Source organism: Rhinoraja longicauda, chromosome 13, assembly GCF_053455715.1.
Source record: "Rhinoraja longicauda isolate Sanriku21f chromosome 13, sRhiLon1.1, whole genome shotgun sequence".
Taxonomy (NCBI): Eukaryota; Metazoa; Chordata; class Chondrichthyes; order Rajiformes; family Arhynchobatidae; genus Rhinoraja; species Rhinoraja longicauda.
Genome location: NC_135965.1, coordinates 24,092,790 through 24,113,369, shown reverse-complemented (window position 1 = coordinate 24,113,369; position 20,580 = coordinate 24,092,790). Strand labels below are relative to the sequence as shown.

The 20,580-nt window shown below is 49.5% G+C and overlaps 1 protein-coding gene across 4 annotated transcripts in view; it reads left to right on the top strand.

Moving 5' to 3' along the window:
• The window catches only part of lpp (LIM domain containing preferred translocation partner in lipoma), a 151,125-nt gene that overhangs the window by 94,144 nt on the left and 36,401 nt on the right, over nt 1-20,580 (top strand). For all 4 annotated transcript variants that reach the window (XM_078410592.1, XM_078410595.1, XM_078410593.1 and 1 more), the window contains 2 exons: nt 1,650-1,768; nt 9,711-9,821. In XM_078410592.1, the coding sequence (XP_078266718.1) occupies nt 1,650-1,768; nt 9,711-9,821 (230 nt within the window). The remainder of the gene's footprint in view (nt 1-1,649; nt 1,769-9,710; nt 9,822-20,580) is intronic.

The following is a 20,580-nucleotide window of genomic DNA, read 5'->3' as shown; positions in this document are numbered from 1 at the left end:
GACTGAGGTCCTGAGTCCAAACTGCAGCGGTGTGAGAAGCAAGTTGGGTCATCTGAGAACCAGCTCAGGTGGATGGGAAAGTTTACATGGTTCAATTGGTCATTCCCGAGGACACAATGAACTGCAGACGCTAGTTTACAAAAAAAGACACAAAGTGCTGGAGTCACTCAGCGGGTCAGGCAGGTCAGGAGAACCCTGGACTTTGAACTCCAGCAATTTGTCTTTAATTGGTCATTCCTATCGGGGATAACAATGTTGTTATAGTACCTACCTCCTCCTTGGCCTCCCTGTAGCTCAGGCCCTTGGGTCCTGGCAGTACATTTGTGAATGTTATCTGCACCCTTTCCAGCCCAGTGGCATCTTTCCAATAGCAGGTGTTCCCTACGACACTCCCCTCGTCGTGTATGTGAATAGCTGGGGCCCGAGCTCTGATCTCTGCTTCCCTCTGATCTCCCTCTGCCGTGCAGAGACACAGCTGTTTCTTCCTTCTCCATGCTCGTGCCGTGCCGAGACTTTGGACGCTCTTCCGCAAAGCACAGTGGGAATATTTTGAAGGTAGATACTTTTCGATAAACCACAGGGTGAGATGTTTCTGCGGGAGATCAAGAATGCAGAGTTTTGTTTACAGTCAAATCAAATGCGATCTTGTTAAAAATACGGGGTGAACCCCTGATCCATACGTTCCCATGGTACAGGCCTTGTCTGGGGCCCAGAGCCTTATTTGGGGTCAGGATACATGATGCACAGTGAGGGCATGGAAGCCGCCTGTAATTTCTGCGGCGAGGAAGAGACCATGTTCCATGTGTATATGGAGTGTGAGAGGTTGCAGCCCCTGCACGAATATCTGAAGGGGCTGCTCCTCATGTTTTGGTTGCATTTTAGTCCCACGATTGGATTTTTGGGAACAAGGCAGGGAGTGGAGAGGGTCGATCGGGAGGGTGGGATCTCCCTGTCGGTCTGCTCCTAGGCCTGGCCAAGATGGCCATTCGCGGGTCCAGGCAGCGGGTAGTCGATGGTCACACCAGAGTCGGCTGCCTGCCCCTCTTCCGGGCTTATGTCCGTGCTCGCGTGTCTCTGGAGAGAGAACACGCGGTGTCCACGAGGTCTCTAGAGGTCTTCCGTGAACGCTGGTCGCCGCGGGGGGTCGAATGCATTGTAGATAAAGATACCACTATTGTATTATAACGATTGCCTGAAGCAATGTGAATATTGAACGTTTTTGTACCTTCTGGTACACTGTGATATGCAATTATTGAATAAAGTCTTTGGAAGGAAAAAAAAAGTGAGGGGATGGAGTGGGTCAGAACAGCAGCGTAAATGACACAAAGTGCTAGAGTAACTCAGTGGGTCAGGCAGCATCTCAGAAGAACATGGATACACAATACACAACCTTCTTCATTCTGAAGGAGTCGAAATGTCACTGTCCATGTTCTCCCGAGATACTGCCTGACCCGCTGAGTTACTCCAGACACTTTGTGTCTTTTTGTGTAAACCAGCATCTGCCGTTGCTTGCATCTATAGAATAGTCCTGTGCCTGTGCTCTCTGACAGAGGTGTGCAGGGAACCTGCCCATGGGCAGGGATGTGCTGGCTGACCAGCTCTGGCTGTGAAGAGGTGACTGACATTTGAATCTCGTTGTTTGGTTGCAGGTGAATTCCCTCCACCTCCTCCGAGTGTCGAAGGATTGAACCAGGTATCAGCGGAGTTCCCTCCTCCGCCAAACCTGTCCTTGGATCGCCATGGACCAGGTGCATCGTCTGATGTGCAGGTGAGCACATGCCAGGGGATGAGGGAGGGGCAGGTAGAATGGTGGGAGAGTCTAGGGCAGGTGGGGGAGTTGGTGGGGTAGCCTAGGGGCAGGTGGAATTGGTGGTGGAGTATGAGGGCAGAGGTCAGGAGGACTAGAGGGGGTGTTGAATTAGTGGGTGAGTATGAGGGCAGGTGTGGGAATAGGTGGGAGAGTGTGGAATGGTGGTAGACACCGGGTGAAGTTAGAACGTCAACACATGGAGTGTGGTGGAGTTAGAGAACTCTTTCACAACCAACAGACGATGGATTTGTTCTCTTTTTAAACATATTCAAGAGATTTTTATAATTAAAGCTATAAACACATGTAGCCAGGGTGGGGAACTCCATGGGGTCATGGAGTCATACAGCATGTGTGGGCCGAAGGGCCTATTTCTGTGCTGTATGATGCAGGAATCTTTAACCTGAGTTGAGTCACAGGTGACCAATATTTGGTTGAACAGAGTGGCGTATTTGAGGGCCTGACTTCATCCACCCCTATCTCAGGCAGGATATCCAGCAGCAGCAGCTTCAGCTTACTTGGCAGCATCGAATCATAGGGTCACACAGCACATAAACAGGCCCTTCGGCCCAACATCCATGATGCCCCACCTATACGTGTCCCAACCTCCTGCGTTTGACTGGATCACAGGGTTCCCCACCAGTGACGTGTGACAGGTTAAGATTCCATTCTGGCAGCTGGAGAATGTGAGCACCTAGTGAAATAAAAACATTCTGGCATAAACACCCTGTCTGGATGATGGTGACTGTGAAACCACTGCCGACACTAAACGCTGCAACGGCTGGAATCCAGCGAAAGAAGTGCTGGAGGAATTCAGCGGGTCAGGCAGCATCTGTGGAGGAAAGAAATATCTGCTCTACTTACTGCACTGACTTAGTCTTCTTTCTATTTGACTGTACTTCCCCACTCCAACTGTACCTCAACTGTACTCCCCCACCCCAAATGTAATTCACCCCCCTCCCCATCCCAACTGTACATCTCCCGTGTTCCCGCGTGTCCCAACATCATCTCCTCCATTGGTAATGGGAAGCACCCTCTTGCCCGGTGAAGACAGAGGCCGAGTTGTTTCATGTTTCTGACCTCAGTGGGAGCAGGGCCCATTTCTGACCTCCACCTCCCATGCTTTTATTATTTATGTGCCCAAACAACATCTCAGATTCCCACTTATGTTGGCGTCTGATTTGTTCTCGTATGTTCTATTTGTCTCTTATTTTAACTTTTTCACTTCCCCTCTCATTCTTTTGTAATCAGCCGGGTTCCCGCAAGTATCTACAACCCGGCAGATTTTTGAGGCTCTGTCTTCTCACATGTGCCACTCGTCATCTAGAGAGCTATGGGGCTGTTTGTGCCTCCGATGCCCCTGTACCTGAACCACCACCTCCTCTGAGGTAGTCATTCTTCTCTTCAATCTTTCTGTCCCAAAGTAAACAGCCCCAATAAATCTCTGCACCCTCTCCAGTTCTATCACATCCTTCCTGTGTGGTGACCAAAATTGTACACAGTGCTCTGACTATGTTTAATGCGTACACGCCTGCCCCATTGCTTGGCCAAAAAAGGCAAGTATCTCAAATTCCTTCTTAACCATCTGCTCTATTTCAGGGATTTGTGGACAAACACTCTGATCCTTGGTTGCTTCACACTTCTTTTAACATCCAGTCATTTACCATGTGTTCTCTTATCCTGCATCCCTCTGCGCATTATTTCACACTTCTTTGCATTGAATTCTACCCGCCACTCTCCAGTCAACTCAGCTGTGGAATAACTTAATCAATGTTGTTCTTAATGGAGGAGTAAGATAGACGTTAAATGGTGCTAAATTCTCACTCCCATCCATTTAATCTCACTCTCTCCTCACTCCCTGTGCTCTTCCAGGTTGTAACCAAGAACAGGCTGCTGGGGAGAGGAGGTGGGAAGCTGCCAGCACAGTGCTGGATGGATGTGAAGGCAGTGGATAGTGCTGTGGAATGGACCTGGGTTGAATCATGAATGGCCGAGGAAAGAAAGGGGTGGGAGCGCAGTATAGACCCCCAAAATGTGGGCTCCCCACAGGTCAGAACATAAATGGGAGAAATATCACGTCTGAAGTCACACAGCTCACGTATGCAGGGAACTGCAAATCTCATGGGAGACTTTCATCTAACTGTTGATTGGATGACCCAGCCTGGCAAGGGTACCGTGGAAGTTGGCTCTGTGGAATGTGTCTGGGATCGCTCTTTACAGCAGCTCCCGGGAATAGACAGTTTTAGATTTGGCCATGTAATGAAGAAAGATTCATCACAGATCTTGTGGCTAAACGATCCGAAGGGGCGAGTGACCATCATACAATGGAATTCTTGGGTCCGTAACTTAATGATGGGTTTACAGCCAGTGGAAGCACAAGTAGATAGGATGGTAAGGATGGCATCGGCATGCTTGCCTTCATTGGTCAGGGCATTGGGTAGAATGGTTGGTATCACTCTGTCCTCCTCTCCCACAACATGGTACCGCTGACCAACTTAAGGATAGGTCTGAAGAAGGGTCTCGACCCGAAACGTCGCCCATTCCTTCTCCAGAGATGCTGCCTGTCCCGCTGAATTACTCCAGCATTTTGTGTCTATCTTCGACTTAAAGATGGAGTGGGCACCGTTCCTGGCCTCGCAGTCACGGTGCACATTGGACTTCCGCTCCCCGAGCCGCTCCTCTGCCAGTACAGAGACATTCCCAGCACGTCCTTGGGAAGGTGTCAATGGAAAGGGCCCAATGTTTGCCCACTCCCTGTCAGGTATGTACGGTACAGGGGCCAAGGTACTGAGGCCAAGACATGTTAGTGATTGACTGAGCCGTCCATCCTGAGCAAATGCCCGCTCCCACACACGGTGAGTTTCATAGAAACATAGAAAATAGGTGGGTGCAGGAGGAGGCCATTTGGCCCTTCAAGCCAGCACCGCCATTCATTGTGATCATGGCTGATCATCCACAATCAGTAACCTGTGCCTGCCTTCTCCCCATATCCCTTGATTCCACTAGCTCCTAGAGCTCAATTTAACTCTCTTTTAAATTCATCCAGTGAATTGGCCTCCACTGCCTTCTGTGGCAGAGAATTCCACAAATTCACAACTCTCTGGGTGAAAAAGTTTCTTCTCACCTCAGTTTAAATGGCCTCCCCTTTATTCTTAGACTGTGGCCCCTGGATCTGGACTCCCCCAACATTGGGAACATTTCTCCTGCATCTTGCTTGTCCAGTCCTTTTATAATTTTATACGTCTCTATAAGATCCCCTCTCATCCTTCTAAATTCCAGTGAATACAAAAGCCCGGTCTTTCCAATCTTTCCTCATTTGACAGTCCCGCCGTCCCAGGGATTAACCTCGTGAACCTTCGCTGTACTGCCTCAATAGCAAGGACGATCTTCCTCAAATTAGGAGACCAAAACTGCACACAATACTCCTGATGTGGTCTCACAACAACTGCAGAAGGACCTCTTTGCTCCTATACTCAAATCCTCTCGTTATGAAGGCCAACATGCCATTAGCTTTCTTCACTGCCTGCTGTACCTGCACGCATACTTTCAGTGACTGGTGTACAAGGACACACAGGTCTCGTTGCACTTCCCCTTTAGCTAATCTGACACCATTGAGATAATAATCTGCCTCTTTGTTTTTGCCTCCAAAGTGGATCACCTCACATTTATCTACATTATACTGCTTCTGCCATGCATTTGCCCACTCACTCAACCTGTCCAAGACACCCTGCAACCTCTTAACATCCTCTTCGCAGTTCACACTGCCACCCAGCATTGTGTCATCTGCAAACTTACTGGTTATACTTCTAATTCCATCATCCAAATCATTAATATATATTGTAAATAGTTGCGGCCCCAGCACCGAGCCTTGCGGCACTCCACTCGCCACTGCCTGCCATTCTGAAAAGGACCCGTTTATTCCTACTCTTTGCTTCCTGTCTGCCAACCAATTCTCTATCCATGTCTATACCCTACCCCCAATACCATGAGCTCTAATTTTGCTCACCAATCTCCCGTGTGGGACCTTATCAAAGGCTTTCTGAAAGTCTAGATACACTACATCCACTGGCTCTCCTTCATCCATTTTACTTGTCACATCCTCAAAAAATTCCAGAAGGTTAGTCAAGCATGATGCTGAGGTTAATGGTGGGTGGCAGTGAGGTCAGGAAGTGTGAGTGCAGAAAAGGGGGCAGTGGTGATAATGTTGGCGGCTGGTGGCAGTGTTGTCAGGACCCGTGGCAGAGAGGTTATGGGTGTGAGAAAGGAGGATTAGGAGTCGGTGCAGTCAGGGTAGAGCTTGGAAGCTAGGGGTGGTGAGATCAGGGGTGTTGAAATCAGGGGAGGTGGGATCAGGGTTGGTGGGATCAGAGCTAGTGAGATCAGGACTGGTGAAATCACAGGGGGTGAGTGAGACCAGTGGTAGAGAAATCAGAGCTGGTGTGATCAGGGGTGGTAAGATTAGGGGTTGAAGATCACGGGGGGTGGGGTCAGGGCAGTTGACGCCAAGGTTGGTGAGATTGAGGTTGGTGGGATGAGGGGACAGAGATCAGGGGACAGAGATCAGGGCTGTCTGTGCCTGATGCCGGGGAGCACAGCCTGTGTCTGATCAGGAAGCTCATCCTCTGCCTTCAACAGAAGCGCTGTCCCTGCCTGACGGCCGCTTTCCTTGGCCGTCGGGCGGCAGCTTAAACTGGCCTGGTCTCAGCTTGCCTGCTGCCCCTTCACTTCCCTCGTCTGCACACAGAGAGCTTATTTTTGACTGTATTCCAGCTGTACACTGCTGTCCTCTTTCATTAAAAGCTCCTCACCTGACCCGAATAAAAATTCCCGAGGAGGCACAGAGTGTGCTGTTGTGGCCGAAAAGTCGGCTTGGCCTCAGGGAGCCCAAGCTGCCCGTGGGAGTCCAGTTATAGTTACTACTTGTGCTGCCCACCCCCACTCCCGTACAGCACCAGAATAAAAGGAAGTACCTTTACAAAGGAGATGAGGAGGAATTTCCTTCATCAGTGGGTGGTGAGTCTGTGGAATTCATTGCCACATATGACATTGGATGCCAAGTGAATGGATATTTTTATGGCAGAGATTGACAGGCTCTTGACTAGTACGAGTTTCAGGGGTTATGGGGAGCAGGCAGGAGAATGGGATTGAGAGGGAAAGATAGATCAGCCATGATTGAATAGTGAAGTAAACTTGATGGGCCGAATGACCGAATTCTACTCCTGTGACTCCTGTGGCGTCAACATCTGGACACAAGACTCCAGTTGTGGCCACACGTTGTTTTACAAAGGTTCATATGTCATCCTTGCTCTTGGACTCTGTGCCTCGATGTATGTGTGTGTGTTTTCACCATTCTCTGACTGCCCCGCCACTCTGCATGGACTCTACACTGGACACAGACCCCAGACCCACCTGCCCTGCCCCTTTCAATGATAACAGTTACCTTACACTGTGTGCCACGTTTATGCCGCCTCTTCTCAGTCTTCCAAGAGAAGCCTAACAGTTAACATACTGCAGCTTTAGATGTCAGCTGCCTCCTCCAGCCTGCCTACATTGTAATCCTCCTAACAATTTATCCAGCGTCCAAGCTTGAAATATCCACACGTGTAGAATTTGTGTCCTGCAGGATCATGTCTAAATCACTGGCATAACGTTGAGGGAAGCAGTGGCACAGCTGCTGTGCCGTGGGGACAAGCTGCACATTTCCCTTCCGTCTATCTGGAACTCCGTCGTACGTGTCCAGTCTGTGTTCCCTCTTGCTTCACAAATATGTGTGCATGCTAGGAGCGGGCCCTGATTCCACAGCAGTCAATGTTGTGTGGCAACTTGTCCACAGACATTCGGAAGACCAGATACACTGCAATTCCCTCATCAAACTAGTACATCATCCAAGGGCAACAAACAATCTGCTGGAGAAACTCAAGATAGGCACAAAATTCTGGAGTAACTCAGTGGGTCAGGCAGCATCTCTGGAGAAAAATGATAGGTGACGTTTTGGATTGGGACCCTTCAAACTCAGCAGGTCTAGCAGCATCTGTCAATATTCAGCTGGCACTGGGCTGTGGGGATGGTGATGGGTGATAGGGTCGCAGGAGCTGGCACTAAGCAGTGAGCATGACATTGGGTGAAGGCGTCTCAGGAGCTGGAATTGGCCAGTAGGCACACTGTTGGGTGAAGTGATCTCATTCCGCACTGGGCTGCTGACCTGGAGGGCCAGACGTGGCAGTTCTCTGCAGCGTATGTGCCATTGTATTTTGTGGGTTTTGCAGGCTAAATACAAGGACTGGTCGCACCCACGTGAGTGCTCCACTGGAGACTGCCCCAGTGGAAAACATTGTGCATGTGAGGCAGTGTGGAGGGGACAATGTTTATTGAAGGTCCTGCAGATATATTCCGATCTCATTCCCTCCCCCAGCTTCATGTCTGTCTGGACAGCTCATGGGAGCTGTGCAAGTTGGAATATTGCCCCAAAAACAATGGGCACTGGGTGCCAGCTGAAGCTAAAGGGAATTTTGCTGGGCATCAGAGAATAGCAGAAACGGGAGGTGTGTTAGGGCAGCTACACATTATCTCTGATCAAGTCATGGAAGGCCTGGAAGGTTAACGCACAAGAGATTCAAGGTGTGTTGGTGAATTGGATCCTTCGGCTGGTGATAGGAGGCAGAGGGTATTGGTGGGGAAGTCTGTACCCAGTGGTGTGCCGCAGGGATCAGTGCTGGGAACTCTGTTGTTTGTAATATATAGAAATAAATGACTTGGTGAGAATGTAGTGATTTGATTAGTAAGTTTGCAGATGACACCAAAATTGGTGGAGATGTAGATAGCAAAAAATGTTGTCTAAGCGTACACTAGGACACAGACTGGGAAGTTGGGCAGAGAGGTGGCAGATATAATTTAATCCAGACAAATAAGAGGTAACGCACAGGAGAAGACAGAACATTAATGTACTTGGGGTGCAAGTTCGCAGCTAACCATAGAGTAAGAGACAGAGAACCGAAGACCTATGGTATGCTTGTGTAGGAAGGAATTTCAGATGCTGGTTTACACCGAAGATAGACCCAAAATGCTGCAGTAACTCAGCGGGTCAGGCAGCATCTCTGGAGAAAAGAAATAGGTGACGTTGAAGAAGGGTCCCAACCTGAAAAATCACCTATTCCTTTTCTCCAGAGATGCTGCCTGACCCACTGAGATACTCCAGCATTTTGTGCCTGTCCTACGGTATGCTTGCTTTCATCAAATCCAGGAATTGAGTACGAGAGTTGGGACATCATACTGTTGACCACACTTGAAATAGTGTGTACGCTCCTGATCATCTCAGTACAGCAAGGATATGGTATCAATAGAGAGAGCACAGAAAGGATTTACCAGGATGTTGCCAGGATTAATCAGTAGTTAAAAGGAGAGGTGCGATAGGCTGTGTTTTTTCTCACTATAGCGTAGGAGATTGAGGGGTGACCAAATCAAGGTTCATAAGATTATGAGGGGTATAGACAGGACAGATAGTCAAAGTATTTCTCCCTGGGCAGTTGCAACCAGACCTAGAGAGCATAGGTTTAAGAGAGGAGAGAAATTTAAAGGAGATCTGAGGAGTAGATTTTGAACCCAGAATGTGGAGGGACCATGGAACAAGCTGCTCGAGAATGGTGGAGGCAGGTGCACTATTTAGAAAACATTTGGACAGGTACTTAGGAATGGGATAGAGGACATGTGTCTAATGGGATCTGGGATTTGCATCACGGTCGGCATGGGTGAGCTGGGCACCTTACTTTACCGTCTGATTCTATGATTCTATTATACACAATGTTGCAGCACACTAAAGGGGCTGAACAGCCTCTATGTACAGAGGTGCGGGTTGTGGACGTTTACAGATCACTTGCTGATTGCTCACCTCTGCATGGTCTCTCAGACAGGGAGGAAGAGCCTGGAGGAGAGGCGCTCGAGTCTGGACGCTGAGATAGATTCCCTGACCAGCATCTTGGCCGATCTCGAGAGCAGTTCCCCCTACCGGCCTCGGCAGGTGAGTGTGCCACAAACATTGGCATCAGAGCGGTGCAGTGATGAGCGTGAGTGTACCACAAAATGGTGGCATCAGAATGCCACAGTGATGGGTATGAGCCGACCACAAACAGTGGCATCAGAATGCGCAGTGATGGGTGTGATTGTGTCAAATATACGATACAATAGGGTAGAACTTTATTCATTCCAGGAGGGAAATTGATCTGCCAACAGTCATAAAACACAAAATATATGAAGCATGAAATTAAAGTGAGGAGTGGAAATGATTGGGGATGTGCAAAGATTGGGGAGAAGGGGGGGGGAGGGAAGTCAGTCTACCCCATGACAGAAGGGGGAGGAGTTGTACTGTTTGATAGCCACAGTGAAGGAGGATCTCCCGTAGCGTTCTGCACTGCATCTTGGTGGAACGAGTCTGTTGCTGAAGGCACTCCTCGGGTTGACCAGTGTGTCATACAGGGGATGAGCTGTATTGTCTAAGTTTCTCCACAGTTTGAGGAGCATCCTCCCCTCCAAGACCACCTCCCATGAATCCAACTCTGCCCCCAGGATGGAGCCAGGCTTCCTGATAAATTTGTTAATCCTGTTGGCATCTACGGCCTTGGCATCTGATTGGCATCAGAGTGTGGCAGCGATGGGTGTGAGTGTGAGTGTACCAATGCGGGCATCAGAGAGTGGCAGTGATACAATAGACAATAGACAATAGACAATAGGTGCAGGAGTAGGCCATTCAGCCCTTCGAGCCAGCACCGCCATTCAATGCGATCATGGCTGATCACTCAATCAGTACCCCGTTCCTGCCTTCTCCCCATACCCCCTCACTCCGCTATCCTCAAGAGCTCTATCCAGCTCTCTCTTGAAAGCATCCAACGAACTGGCCTCCACTGCCTTCTGAGGCAGAGAATTCCACACCTTCACCACCCTCTGACTGAAAAAGTTCTTCCTCATCTCCGTTCTAAATGGCCTACCCCTTATTCTCAAACTGTGGCCCCTTGTTCTGGACTCCCCTAACATTGGGAACATGTTATCTGCCTCTAATGTGTCCAATCCCCTAATTATCTTATATGTTTCAATAAGATCCCCCCTCATCCTTCTAAATTCCAGTGTATACAAGCCCAATCGCTCCAGCCTTTCAACATACGACAGTCCCGCCATTCCGGGAATTAACCTAGTGAACCTACGCTGCACGCCCTCCATAGCAAGAATATCCTTCCTCAAATTTGGAGACCAAAACTGCACACAGTACTCCAGGTGCGGTCTCACCAGGGCCCGGTACAACTGTAGAAGGACCTCTTTGCTCCTATACTCAACTCCTCTTGTTACGAAGGCCAACATTCCATTGGCTTTCTTCACTGCCTGCTGTACCTGCATGCTTCCTTTCATTGACTGATGCACTAGGACACCCAGATCTCGTTGAACTCCCCCTCCTCCTAACTTGACACCATTCAGATAATAATCTGCCTTTCTATTCTTACTTCCAAAGTGAATAACCTCACACTTATCTACATTAAACTGCATCTGCCATGTATCCGCCCACTCACACAACCTGTCCAAGTCACCCTGCAGCCTTATTGCATCTTCCTCACAATTCACACTACCCCCCAACTTAGTATCATCTGCAAATTTGCTAATGGTACTTTTAATCCCTTCGTCTAAGTCATTAATGTATATCGTAAATAGCTGGGGTCCCAGCACCGAACCTTGCGGTACCCCACTGGTCACTGCCTGCCATTCCGAAAGGGACCCATTTATCCCCACTCTTTGCTTTCAGAGAGTGGCAGTGATGGGTGTGAGTGTACCAATGTGGGCATCAGAGAGTGGCAGTGATGGGTGATGAGTGTTTGTACCAATGTGGGCATCAGAGAGTGGCAGTGATGGGTGTGAGTGTACCACAGTGTACTCGTCCTGCCTGGTTCACAGTGGGCAGTGTTGTGTGCTCTTCAGAGCACGAAGCATCCCTTCCTCAAGGAAGGATCCGATGGAAGTGTGTAAAATTATATATACTATATTATATATAAGTATATAAAAGCATGAGAGGCAGAGATAGGGTGTAGGTATAGATTTATTATTGTTACGTGTACCGAGGTACAGTGAAAAGCTTTGCTTTGCATGTTATCCAATCAAGTCAGATAATACCTTGCATCCAATCAGGCTTCTGATGCTGTACATGTATAAAGAACAGTAAATACTGGAAGTCGTCAGCAGATCTAGCCACACCTGTGGGAAGGGGAACAGTCCATACCCAGGTGGCGGCTCTCCAACTCTGGACCCTGCGGAGGTTCATGTATTCTGAGTGCCCTCCTGGATGGCACGCGCTGGCGACGTACCTTTTCTGCCAGGGGCACTGCCTCCAGGAGGGCACACTCTGGGTAGTGGGCATAAGTCGACGCGCTAGGCGGGAGTTGCCTGGCTTTTATCGTGATCTACTTAAAGCCAGGAATCTGGTCACCTTCAGCCAGGGCGCTGCTCCTCAGGGGGAGGGGGGTGTTGTGACTGCGAGAGTGACCGGTCCTCACCCTGTCACGGTGGGTATCGAGGGGAGCTTACCCCCGCTCCGTCGGAATTGTCCATAGGATCCACGGCCCGAGTCCCTTCCCGAGGGCTGGCCCCACGCAACATGAGCCGCCGTTCCGTGATGCGGAGAGGCGTGTACTGTACAGGCTGCTCCTGCACACTCTACACGTCCTCGCACTCGTCCTCTGTCCGGCCACGCCCTGGCGGTCCGTGTTACCACCTGACGGCGGGAGCGGTCCCCAGTGAAGGTCTCTCTTTAAGGGAGTCCTCCCCCTTTACATCGGGGACCTGGGGTGGAGAGTGTTGCACAGAGCCGTGGCCTGTAACAGGTACTTGAGCCGGTTCACGGACTCGCCAGCTGCCTGTCACTTCTGCGGCGAGGAAGAGACTGTGTTTCATGTGTACATGGAATGTGAGAGGCTGCAGCCCTTGTTCGACTATCTGAAGGGACTGCTCCTCAGATTTTGGCTACATTTTAGCCCCACGCTCCTGATATTTGGGCACCCGGTACAGAGGGGAGGGGGGGGTCGGGTGGAAGGGGGGGTCGTGTGGGAGGGGGGGGGTCGGGTGGGAGGGGGGGTGGGTCTCCCTGTCGGTTTGCTCCTGGTCCTGACCAAGATGGCCATTCGCGGGTCAAGGCAGCGGGCGGTCGATGGTCACACCAGAGTCACACTGCCTGACCCTCTTCCGGGCCTATGTCCGGGCTCGCATGTCCCTGGAGAGGGAACACGCAATGTCCACGGGGACTCTGGAGTCCTTCCGTGAACGCTGGTCCCCGCGGGAGGTTGAATGTAATACTGATGATAACGACGTTATTTTAAAACTGATGACTGTTGTTTTGTAAACTGCCACAAAGGCAGTTTTGATCGTGTTACTTTTTTGTACGTTTGTTTTGTTTCTGACTAAATGTATTTGTATTATTAAATTTTAAGAAAAAGAATTAAAATAAAAATTAAAATATAAAGGAACACAAAAGGGCAAGGTCGGTACTGGTTGGATACAGAGTGAAACCCTCTTACTGTACAGTCTCTCAGCAGCTCATCTCCAGAAAATACGAATGCAACTGATTGGAAAATGGGTGCGTGGTCAAAGCCTGAGGTGTTTCAAAATTACCTGATGAAAGTGATCCAATATTTGTGCAGGGATTGTGAACATGTTGTGCTGAGTATTTAGTGTTTTAATGATGGCACTTCAGGATATTGAGGGATTATTCTGGCAGTGGTTCAGCTAATTAAACCTTTTATGAGGATTTAAACTCCTACTTTGCTTTCAGCCATTCATTGCTGTGAGAGGGCTCTCTGGCAGCAATGGTAATCCTCTGATGTGTGCGGTCTCCGGGTAACTGAGCACTGAGACAGGATATTCTGCTCAGTGGAGCTGAGCTGTTGTCTCAGCCTTGCTTTGCTCAGTAAGTCCGTGCCCTGTCTCTCCCACCCTCACCACCGAGCCCATGGCACCTGCTCCGTTCCACACGACGGGGAAGCCCAGAGTTAGTGGGATGGTTTCACTGGGGCAAGTGGTGTGAGGAGAGGTTTAACGTGCACTGCTCCATCGGGATGTTTCCCTTGCTCACCCGCTCTCTCCAGCTGATCATGGTGGGCTGGGAAGGGCCGTGTTCACAGGCATTCATGGTGAGCTGTTCCTGCAGCTCGGTAGGACTTTGGTCAGGCCGCATTTGGAGTATTGATTGCAGTTCTGGCCGCTCCATTACAGGAGGAAGGTGGACGCTTTGGAGAGGGTGCAGAAAAGGTTTACCAGGTTACTGCCTGGATTAGAGGGTGATGTTAAGCTTGGTAAGATGGTGAATTAGAATGCTAGACAAGGCATCAAGACCTAAGAGTGTGCAGATAAAAGGCTTGTGCAGTTGAGTATCGCATCAAAGCGCAGCTGTGGAGGAGGTGGCAGGTGTAAGTCAGAGTGGGGAATTATACCAGTCATTACAGGCTGCACCTTGAGCCACTAAGCTCTACATCTCTTGGTAACCCTATTTCGCGACACTTGGCAAAAATATTACACATGCAATTGATGCTTCAAACGGGGCATTCACCAATTGGCCAATTAGTCATGGAGTCTCACTGCATGGAAACAGGCCCTTTGGCCCAACCCCTCCATGTTGACCATAGTGCCTTCCTCAGCTCGTCCCATTTGCCTGCATTTGGCCCATATACTTCCTATACATGTACTTGTGCAAGTGTCTTTTAAATGTTGTTATAGTACCTGCCTCAACTACCTTCTCTGGCAAGCTCATTCCATATACCCACCATCCTCTGTGTAAAAATGTTTGCCCCCTCAGGTTCCCTTTTAATCTTTCTCCTCTCATCTCAAACCTCTGCCCTCTAGTATTACACTCCCTTACCCCAGGGAAAAGTCTGTAACCATCCACTGTATCTACGCCCTTCATGATTTTATAAACCTCCATAAAGTCACCCACCCCTCAGCTCGTGTAGGAAAATAACTGCAGATGCTGGTACAAATCGAAGGTATCACTAAATGCTGGAGTAACTCAGCAGGTCAGGCAGCATCTCAGTCTGAAGAAGGGTCTCGACCCGAAACGTCACCCATTCCTTCTCTCCTGAGATGCTGCCTGACCTGCTGAGTTACTCCACCATTTTGTGACACCCCTCAGCTCCATGCACTCCAGAGTCCCAGAGGAGCCAGCCTCTCAGAACTCAATCAATTAGCTGTGCAGTGGAGGTGTTCCTAGTGCTCCAGCAGCCACTGCACCCGTGAGCTGTGTGCGCCGTAGAAAACTTTTTATTGGGGTGCATCACAGTTTGGTTTGGGAACAGCACCATCCAACACCGCAAGAAGTTGCAGGGAATAGTAGATGTAGCCCAGACCATCACATAAACCAACCTTCCTTCCATTGACTCCATTTATACTTCACGCTGCCTTGGCAAGGCCAGCAGTATAATCTAGGATGTCGCACCCGGGCCACTCCCTCTTCTCCCCTCTCCCATCAGGCAAAAGGTACAGAAGTGTGAAAACACACACCTCCAGATTCTGGGACAGTTTCTTCCCAGCTGTTATCAGGCAACTGAACCGTCCTACTGCAACTAGAGAGCGGTTCTGAACCACCATCTACCTCATCGGGGACCCTTGGACTATCTTTGATCGGACTTTACTGGCTTTACCTTGCACTAAACGTTATTCCCATATCATGCACCTATACACTGTGAATGGCTTGATTGTAATCATGTATTGTCTTTCCACTGACTGGTTAGCACGCAACAAAAGCCTGTCACTGTACCTTGATACAAGTGACAATATATTAAAAATGGACTGAACTGAAACTGAACTGAACTGATCACTCCTCAGTGTGGGTGTGACTCCCCAGTGTGGGGATTACTCCCCAGTGTGGGGATTACTCCCCAGTGTGGGGATTACTTCGCTTAGAGTGGGGATTACTCCCCAGTGTGGGGATTACTCCTCAGTGTGGAGATTATTCCCCAGTGTGGGGATTACTCCCCAGTGTGGGGATTACTCCCCAGTGTGGAGATTATTCCCCAGTGTGGAGATTATTCCCCAGTGTGGAGATTATTCCCCAGTGTGGGGATTACTCCCCAGTGTGGGGATTACTCCCCAGTGTGGAGATTATTCCCCAGTGTGGGGATTACTCCCCAGTGTGGGGATTACTCGCTGGAGTGAAATTACTCCCCAGTGGAGATTACTTCCCAGAGTGAGGACCACTCTCCTTGCAGTGGGGAACATCGAGAGGAGATTTACTGATGCTGATGGAATAAACAAGCCCTCTCCAGGGATAGGATGATTTGTAACCAGAGGGCCATTGGAAAAAGAACCGAGAAGTGAAGTGTTTACTGGTCATTTACAGCGTGGCTGGTGCAGTGAATCTCCACCTGCTGCAGCTCAACAGGCACATTAATGCAACCAGAAACAGGTATAAGCACATTGTCAGCTCTACTGGGTAAAGCAGCCCACAGTAGTACAAGCTAAAGTACACTGTGTGATCAGTGGGGGTGGGGTTTGGTGGAGGTAGGGCTGTGGGAGATGAGGGGTGATTTAGGGCCAGTTGGTGTGTTGGCACTGTTGGTGGTGCTCTCTCCCCACCTCTGCACCGTCTCTGGATCGCTGGCCCTTCTCCGATGTCCACCCGTGTTGCTGGTAATGGTGGGGAATGAGAATCTTGGCACTCTCCCCGCTCACACATCCTCGCCCGTGACTCAGATCCAAGCCGGGGCTGTCACATGTGCCACAGCTGGTGTGTGGCTCTGCAATGCCATGCATGTGCAGTGAACTCTGTCAGGGCCCGGTGAATGTCCATTGTTCTGTTGAACACCTCCGCTCAGTCTGCCTAGGCCTACGCGATCTCTCAGTTGCTACTCCCCCTTTAAATCCCCCTCCCATTCCCACACTGACCTTTCTGTTCTGGGCCTCCTCCGCTGTCAGAGTGAGGCCCATCTCAAATTGGAGGAACTGCACCTCATATTTCGCTTGGGCAGCTTACAAGCCAGCAGTTTCAATGTGGATTTCTCTAACTTCAAGTAACTCTTGCTTTCCCTCTCTCTCCATCCCTCCACCACCCTAGTTCTCCGACTAGTTATCTATCCTTTTGATTAATTTTACTGATTGTATGCCTCATAGTCACCTTACCCTCAACATCAATGAACCATTCTACATTTCCTTGAACATTGTCAGCTTTGATTTGTCATTTTCACACCTTCCCCTTCTGTATATTTCCAGTTTCCCTCTGCCCTGACTCTCAGTCTGAAGAAGAGCCATTCCTTCCCTCTAGAGTTGCTGCCAGTGTCGCTGAGTTACACCAGCTTTTTGCGTCCATCCTCGGTGAATGAGTGCTGAGTGTGGTATTCATGGTGCCACATTTCCCCATCTCTGTTTAGAGTCTGTGGTAGAAAGCCTGCTGATGAGTCAACGCTGAAAGGTGAAATAACTGATGCCACAGAGAAATGGAACACTGGACAGGATTAGAGAAATCAAAATAAATCCCGGATTAGCAATATGTTTTACACAGGAACAAACTGTACAGAGCACTGTTTTGATGAGCGGTGGTTTGAAGGAGGAGGTCCCAGAGTGTTCCCGTGTGTTGGAATATTAACCTTGGACCAGGTCTGGTGTGCCATTCTATTCCTGCCCAAGAGCGTCACCACACCCAGTGTTTATATCGCCTGACCCTGCAAAGCCACAGCCTTGCCCCACTCATCCTGGCTGGCACAGCCCCAGCCACTGGCTCCTGTTTCTCAGCCCGGAGATGGGGCAGGAATCATGTTACCCACAGGCTTCAGAAATAGAGATTATTTTTCTGAATGTTGTTGGGAGGGAACGGCTCAGGGTCGTTGCTGGGAGACCCATGCTCTGTCTGACCCACCTGTCTCATTATTCCATCCATTTGACACCTCCAACTCCCCTTGCCAACAATCTCTCCCCTGCCCTTTCAGGCCTGACGGAAGATTCACCATCTAAAATAGTCATCTCTGTTCTCGACCTATGGTACTATAACAACAGTTAAAATACATTAGATAGGTACATTAATAGGAAATGTTTATAGAGATGTGGGCCAAACGCGAGCAGGTGGGACACGTGTAGATGGAGCGTTTGGTCGGCGTGGGCAAGTTGGGTCGAAGGGCCTGCATGACCATGACTACTGTATTTCAATATTTATTGGTCTCCAGATTAATAATCCAAGGGCCATCCTCTGACTGTAGGACCGAATTACAATATGACTATGGCCTTGTGCCATTCTCCCCTCATTGACTCCCTGTGTCACTTGAAGCTCTCCGTAACCCTCTCCTCGTTCCCCACTGTTGATTAACTTCCTCTCTCCATGGACTCCGTACAATGACTGGCTATTAACGCTGCCTGCTAACCAGGTGTCGATTGAATTTCTCACTCTCGCTATCTGTTGATTCTCTCACCCCTTCCTCACTCCCAACTCTCTCTCCACCTCTCTATTCCCCTCTCTCTCCCCCCCCCCCCCCCCTGTCTCTCACATGTTCTCTGTGCACTGACTGCCAGTTGTTTCTCACAACCCATTGCCTCCCCCCCCCCACCCCTCTCTGCCACTGGTGCCCTCGGTGCCACCCACAGGTTTGTGTTTTGCCACATCTCGCCTGCCACTTGTTTACGACCTGTTCCCGTGCTTGTGGTTTCACCCTCTCTCCCCATTGATCTCGGGTTTGGAAGGGATTCAGACTTCTACGACTGCAGCCTCTGTAGTCATTTGTGGATAGATTTACGAGGTGCAGTGACTAATCCTGTGAAGTGTGAGTTTTACGGGCCTTTGCTCGAGGACTAACCAGTTGCCATCTGTTTCATTTCCTGGCAAGTGGGTGAATAGTGGAGATGGTGCTACGATGCAATCTGAAGTAGAGGAGATCTCATCCCGGGCCGTGGCAGTAACTCCAGTGGGTTGGAGAGAGATGTTAGAGAGCAGTGAGGAGCTGATGTAATCGAGAAGTAGCTGGATGTTCCCGAGGTCTTGCACGTAGCGAGCCAATAATCAGGCTCTGCTGACAAATGCTTCTAGAGAGGCTTGTGTGAAATATTAACTTTGCAACTTTAAAAGTCTAATTCTTGGCTGTTCGCTAGCGTTACCAAGAGCAGTGATTTTGTACATGTCGGGGTACGGTGAGGTTAGCCATTGCCCTGAGGCGTTGGGCCTGTGCTGAAGGCAGCCAATGTCACCATCCCGCCTGGCAGCAAGGTGCAGAGGGTCTTCCACATCCACACCCGCTAACCCCTCCCTCTCTGTGTTGGTGGGTCCTGTCTGATGATGTGATTGCTTTCAGATCCTTAACTTGTACAGGAGCTGGTCCCAGGCCTTCAGCAAAGCATCCACCTCCCCGGCCAAACGCCTGTTGCTGTCTTAAATTGTGGCACGCTGCATTGTACAGACTATGTGACATACAGCATTGTACAGACTGTGTGACACAGCGTTGTACAGAGTGTGGCACACTGCATTGTACAGACTGTGGCACACTGCATTATACAGACTGTGGCACACTGCATTATACAGACTATGTGACACACTGCATTGTACAGACTGTGACACGTTGCATTGTACGACTGACACGTTGCATTGGATGGACTGACGCGATGCATTATACGGACTGCATGACACTGCATTGTATGAACTGTGTGACACACTACATTGTACAGACTGGCACACAACATTGTACAGACTGGCACACAACATTGTACAGACTATGTGACACTCTGCATTGTACAGACTGACACGCTGCATTGTACGACTGACACGCTGCATTGTACAGACTGACGCGCTGCATTGTAGCGACTGTGTGACAAGCTGCATTGTAATAGACTGTAGCACACCAGTGAGACAACAATACCACGAGTACATTGTTTCTATCCGGGTATACAGTCCCTTGCTCAGCCTCACAGTGATGCAGCGTGTTATTTACAGTTTAATGGTGAGATAGTAGGAGTATATAAAATTATGAGAGGCATAGATAGGGTAGAATGTCAAAGACATAAATTCATAGCTTCAGGGTGAGAGTTTAAAGGAGATGTGTGAGGCAAGGTTTTTACACAGAGGGTGGTGGGTGCCTGGAATGCGCTGCCAGGGGTGGTGGTGGAGGCAGATACCATAGTGGTGTTAAAGAGCCTTTAGTCCAGCAAATAGATATGTGGGGAATGGAGGGATATGGACCACGTGTAGGCGGAGGTGATTAGTTTAACTTGGCCTCATGTTCAGCGCACACAGGAGGATCTGATCTGATCTGTGCCGTACTGTTCTATGACCAGAGATTGAGCAAGGTGTGTAATGCATAGAGCGTGGCAAATCTTGGTCACCGATCCCTGGTGCAATCAGAACCCAAGCAAACACCGCATTCCCTTCATCCTTTCATAACTTGGACTGATCTTCTTTTCCTTGTTAGTTTCCAAAAGTACATTCTGAGGAAATGTTCTTCCTTTCTGCTTTCTCGAGCGGTGTTTGCCACAATAGAGTACCAGGTGCAGTTTTGATCTCTGCATCAAAGGAAAACTCACCGGCCTTGGTGTTAATGCGGTATTGATTGAGTAGGTCGATTCCTGGTATGATAATGAGTGGAAAACGAGGGAGCTTGGTTGCTACTCCTAGAGGCTGGGTGATCTCAGGGAAACGTAGACAGTGCTGTACAGAGCCATGGTCATCAGCTACAGTCATACACAGAACCTAGTACAGGAGCCCACTTCATGGATGTGGCGTGTCCGGTGGGCAGTGTGGGGAAGAACGCATTTGCCTTCGACGGGAAGTGTATTGCTACCAAAGG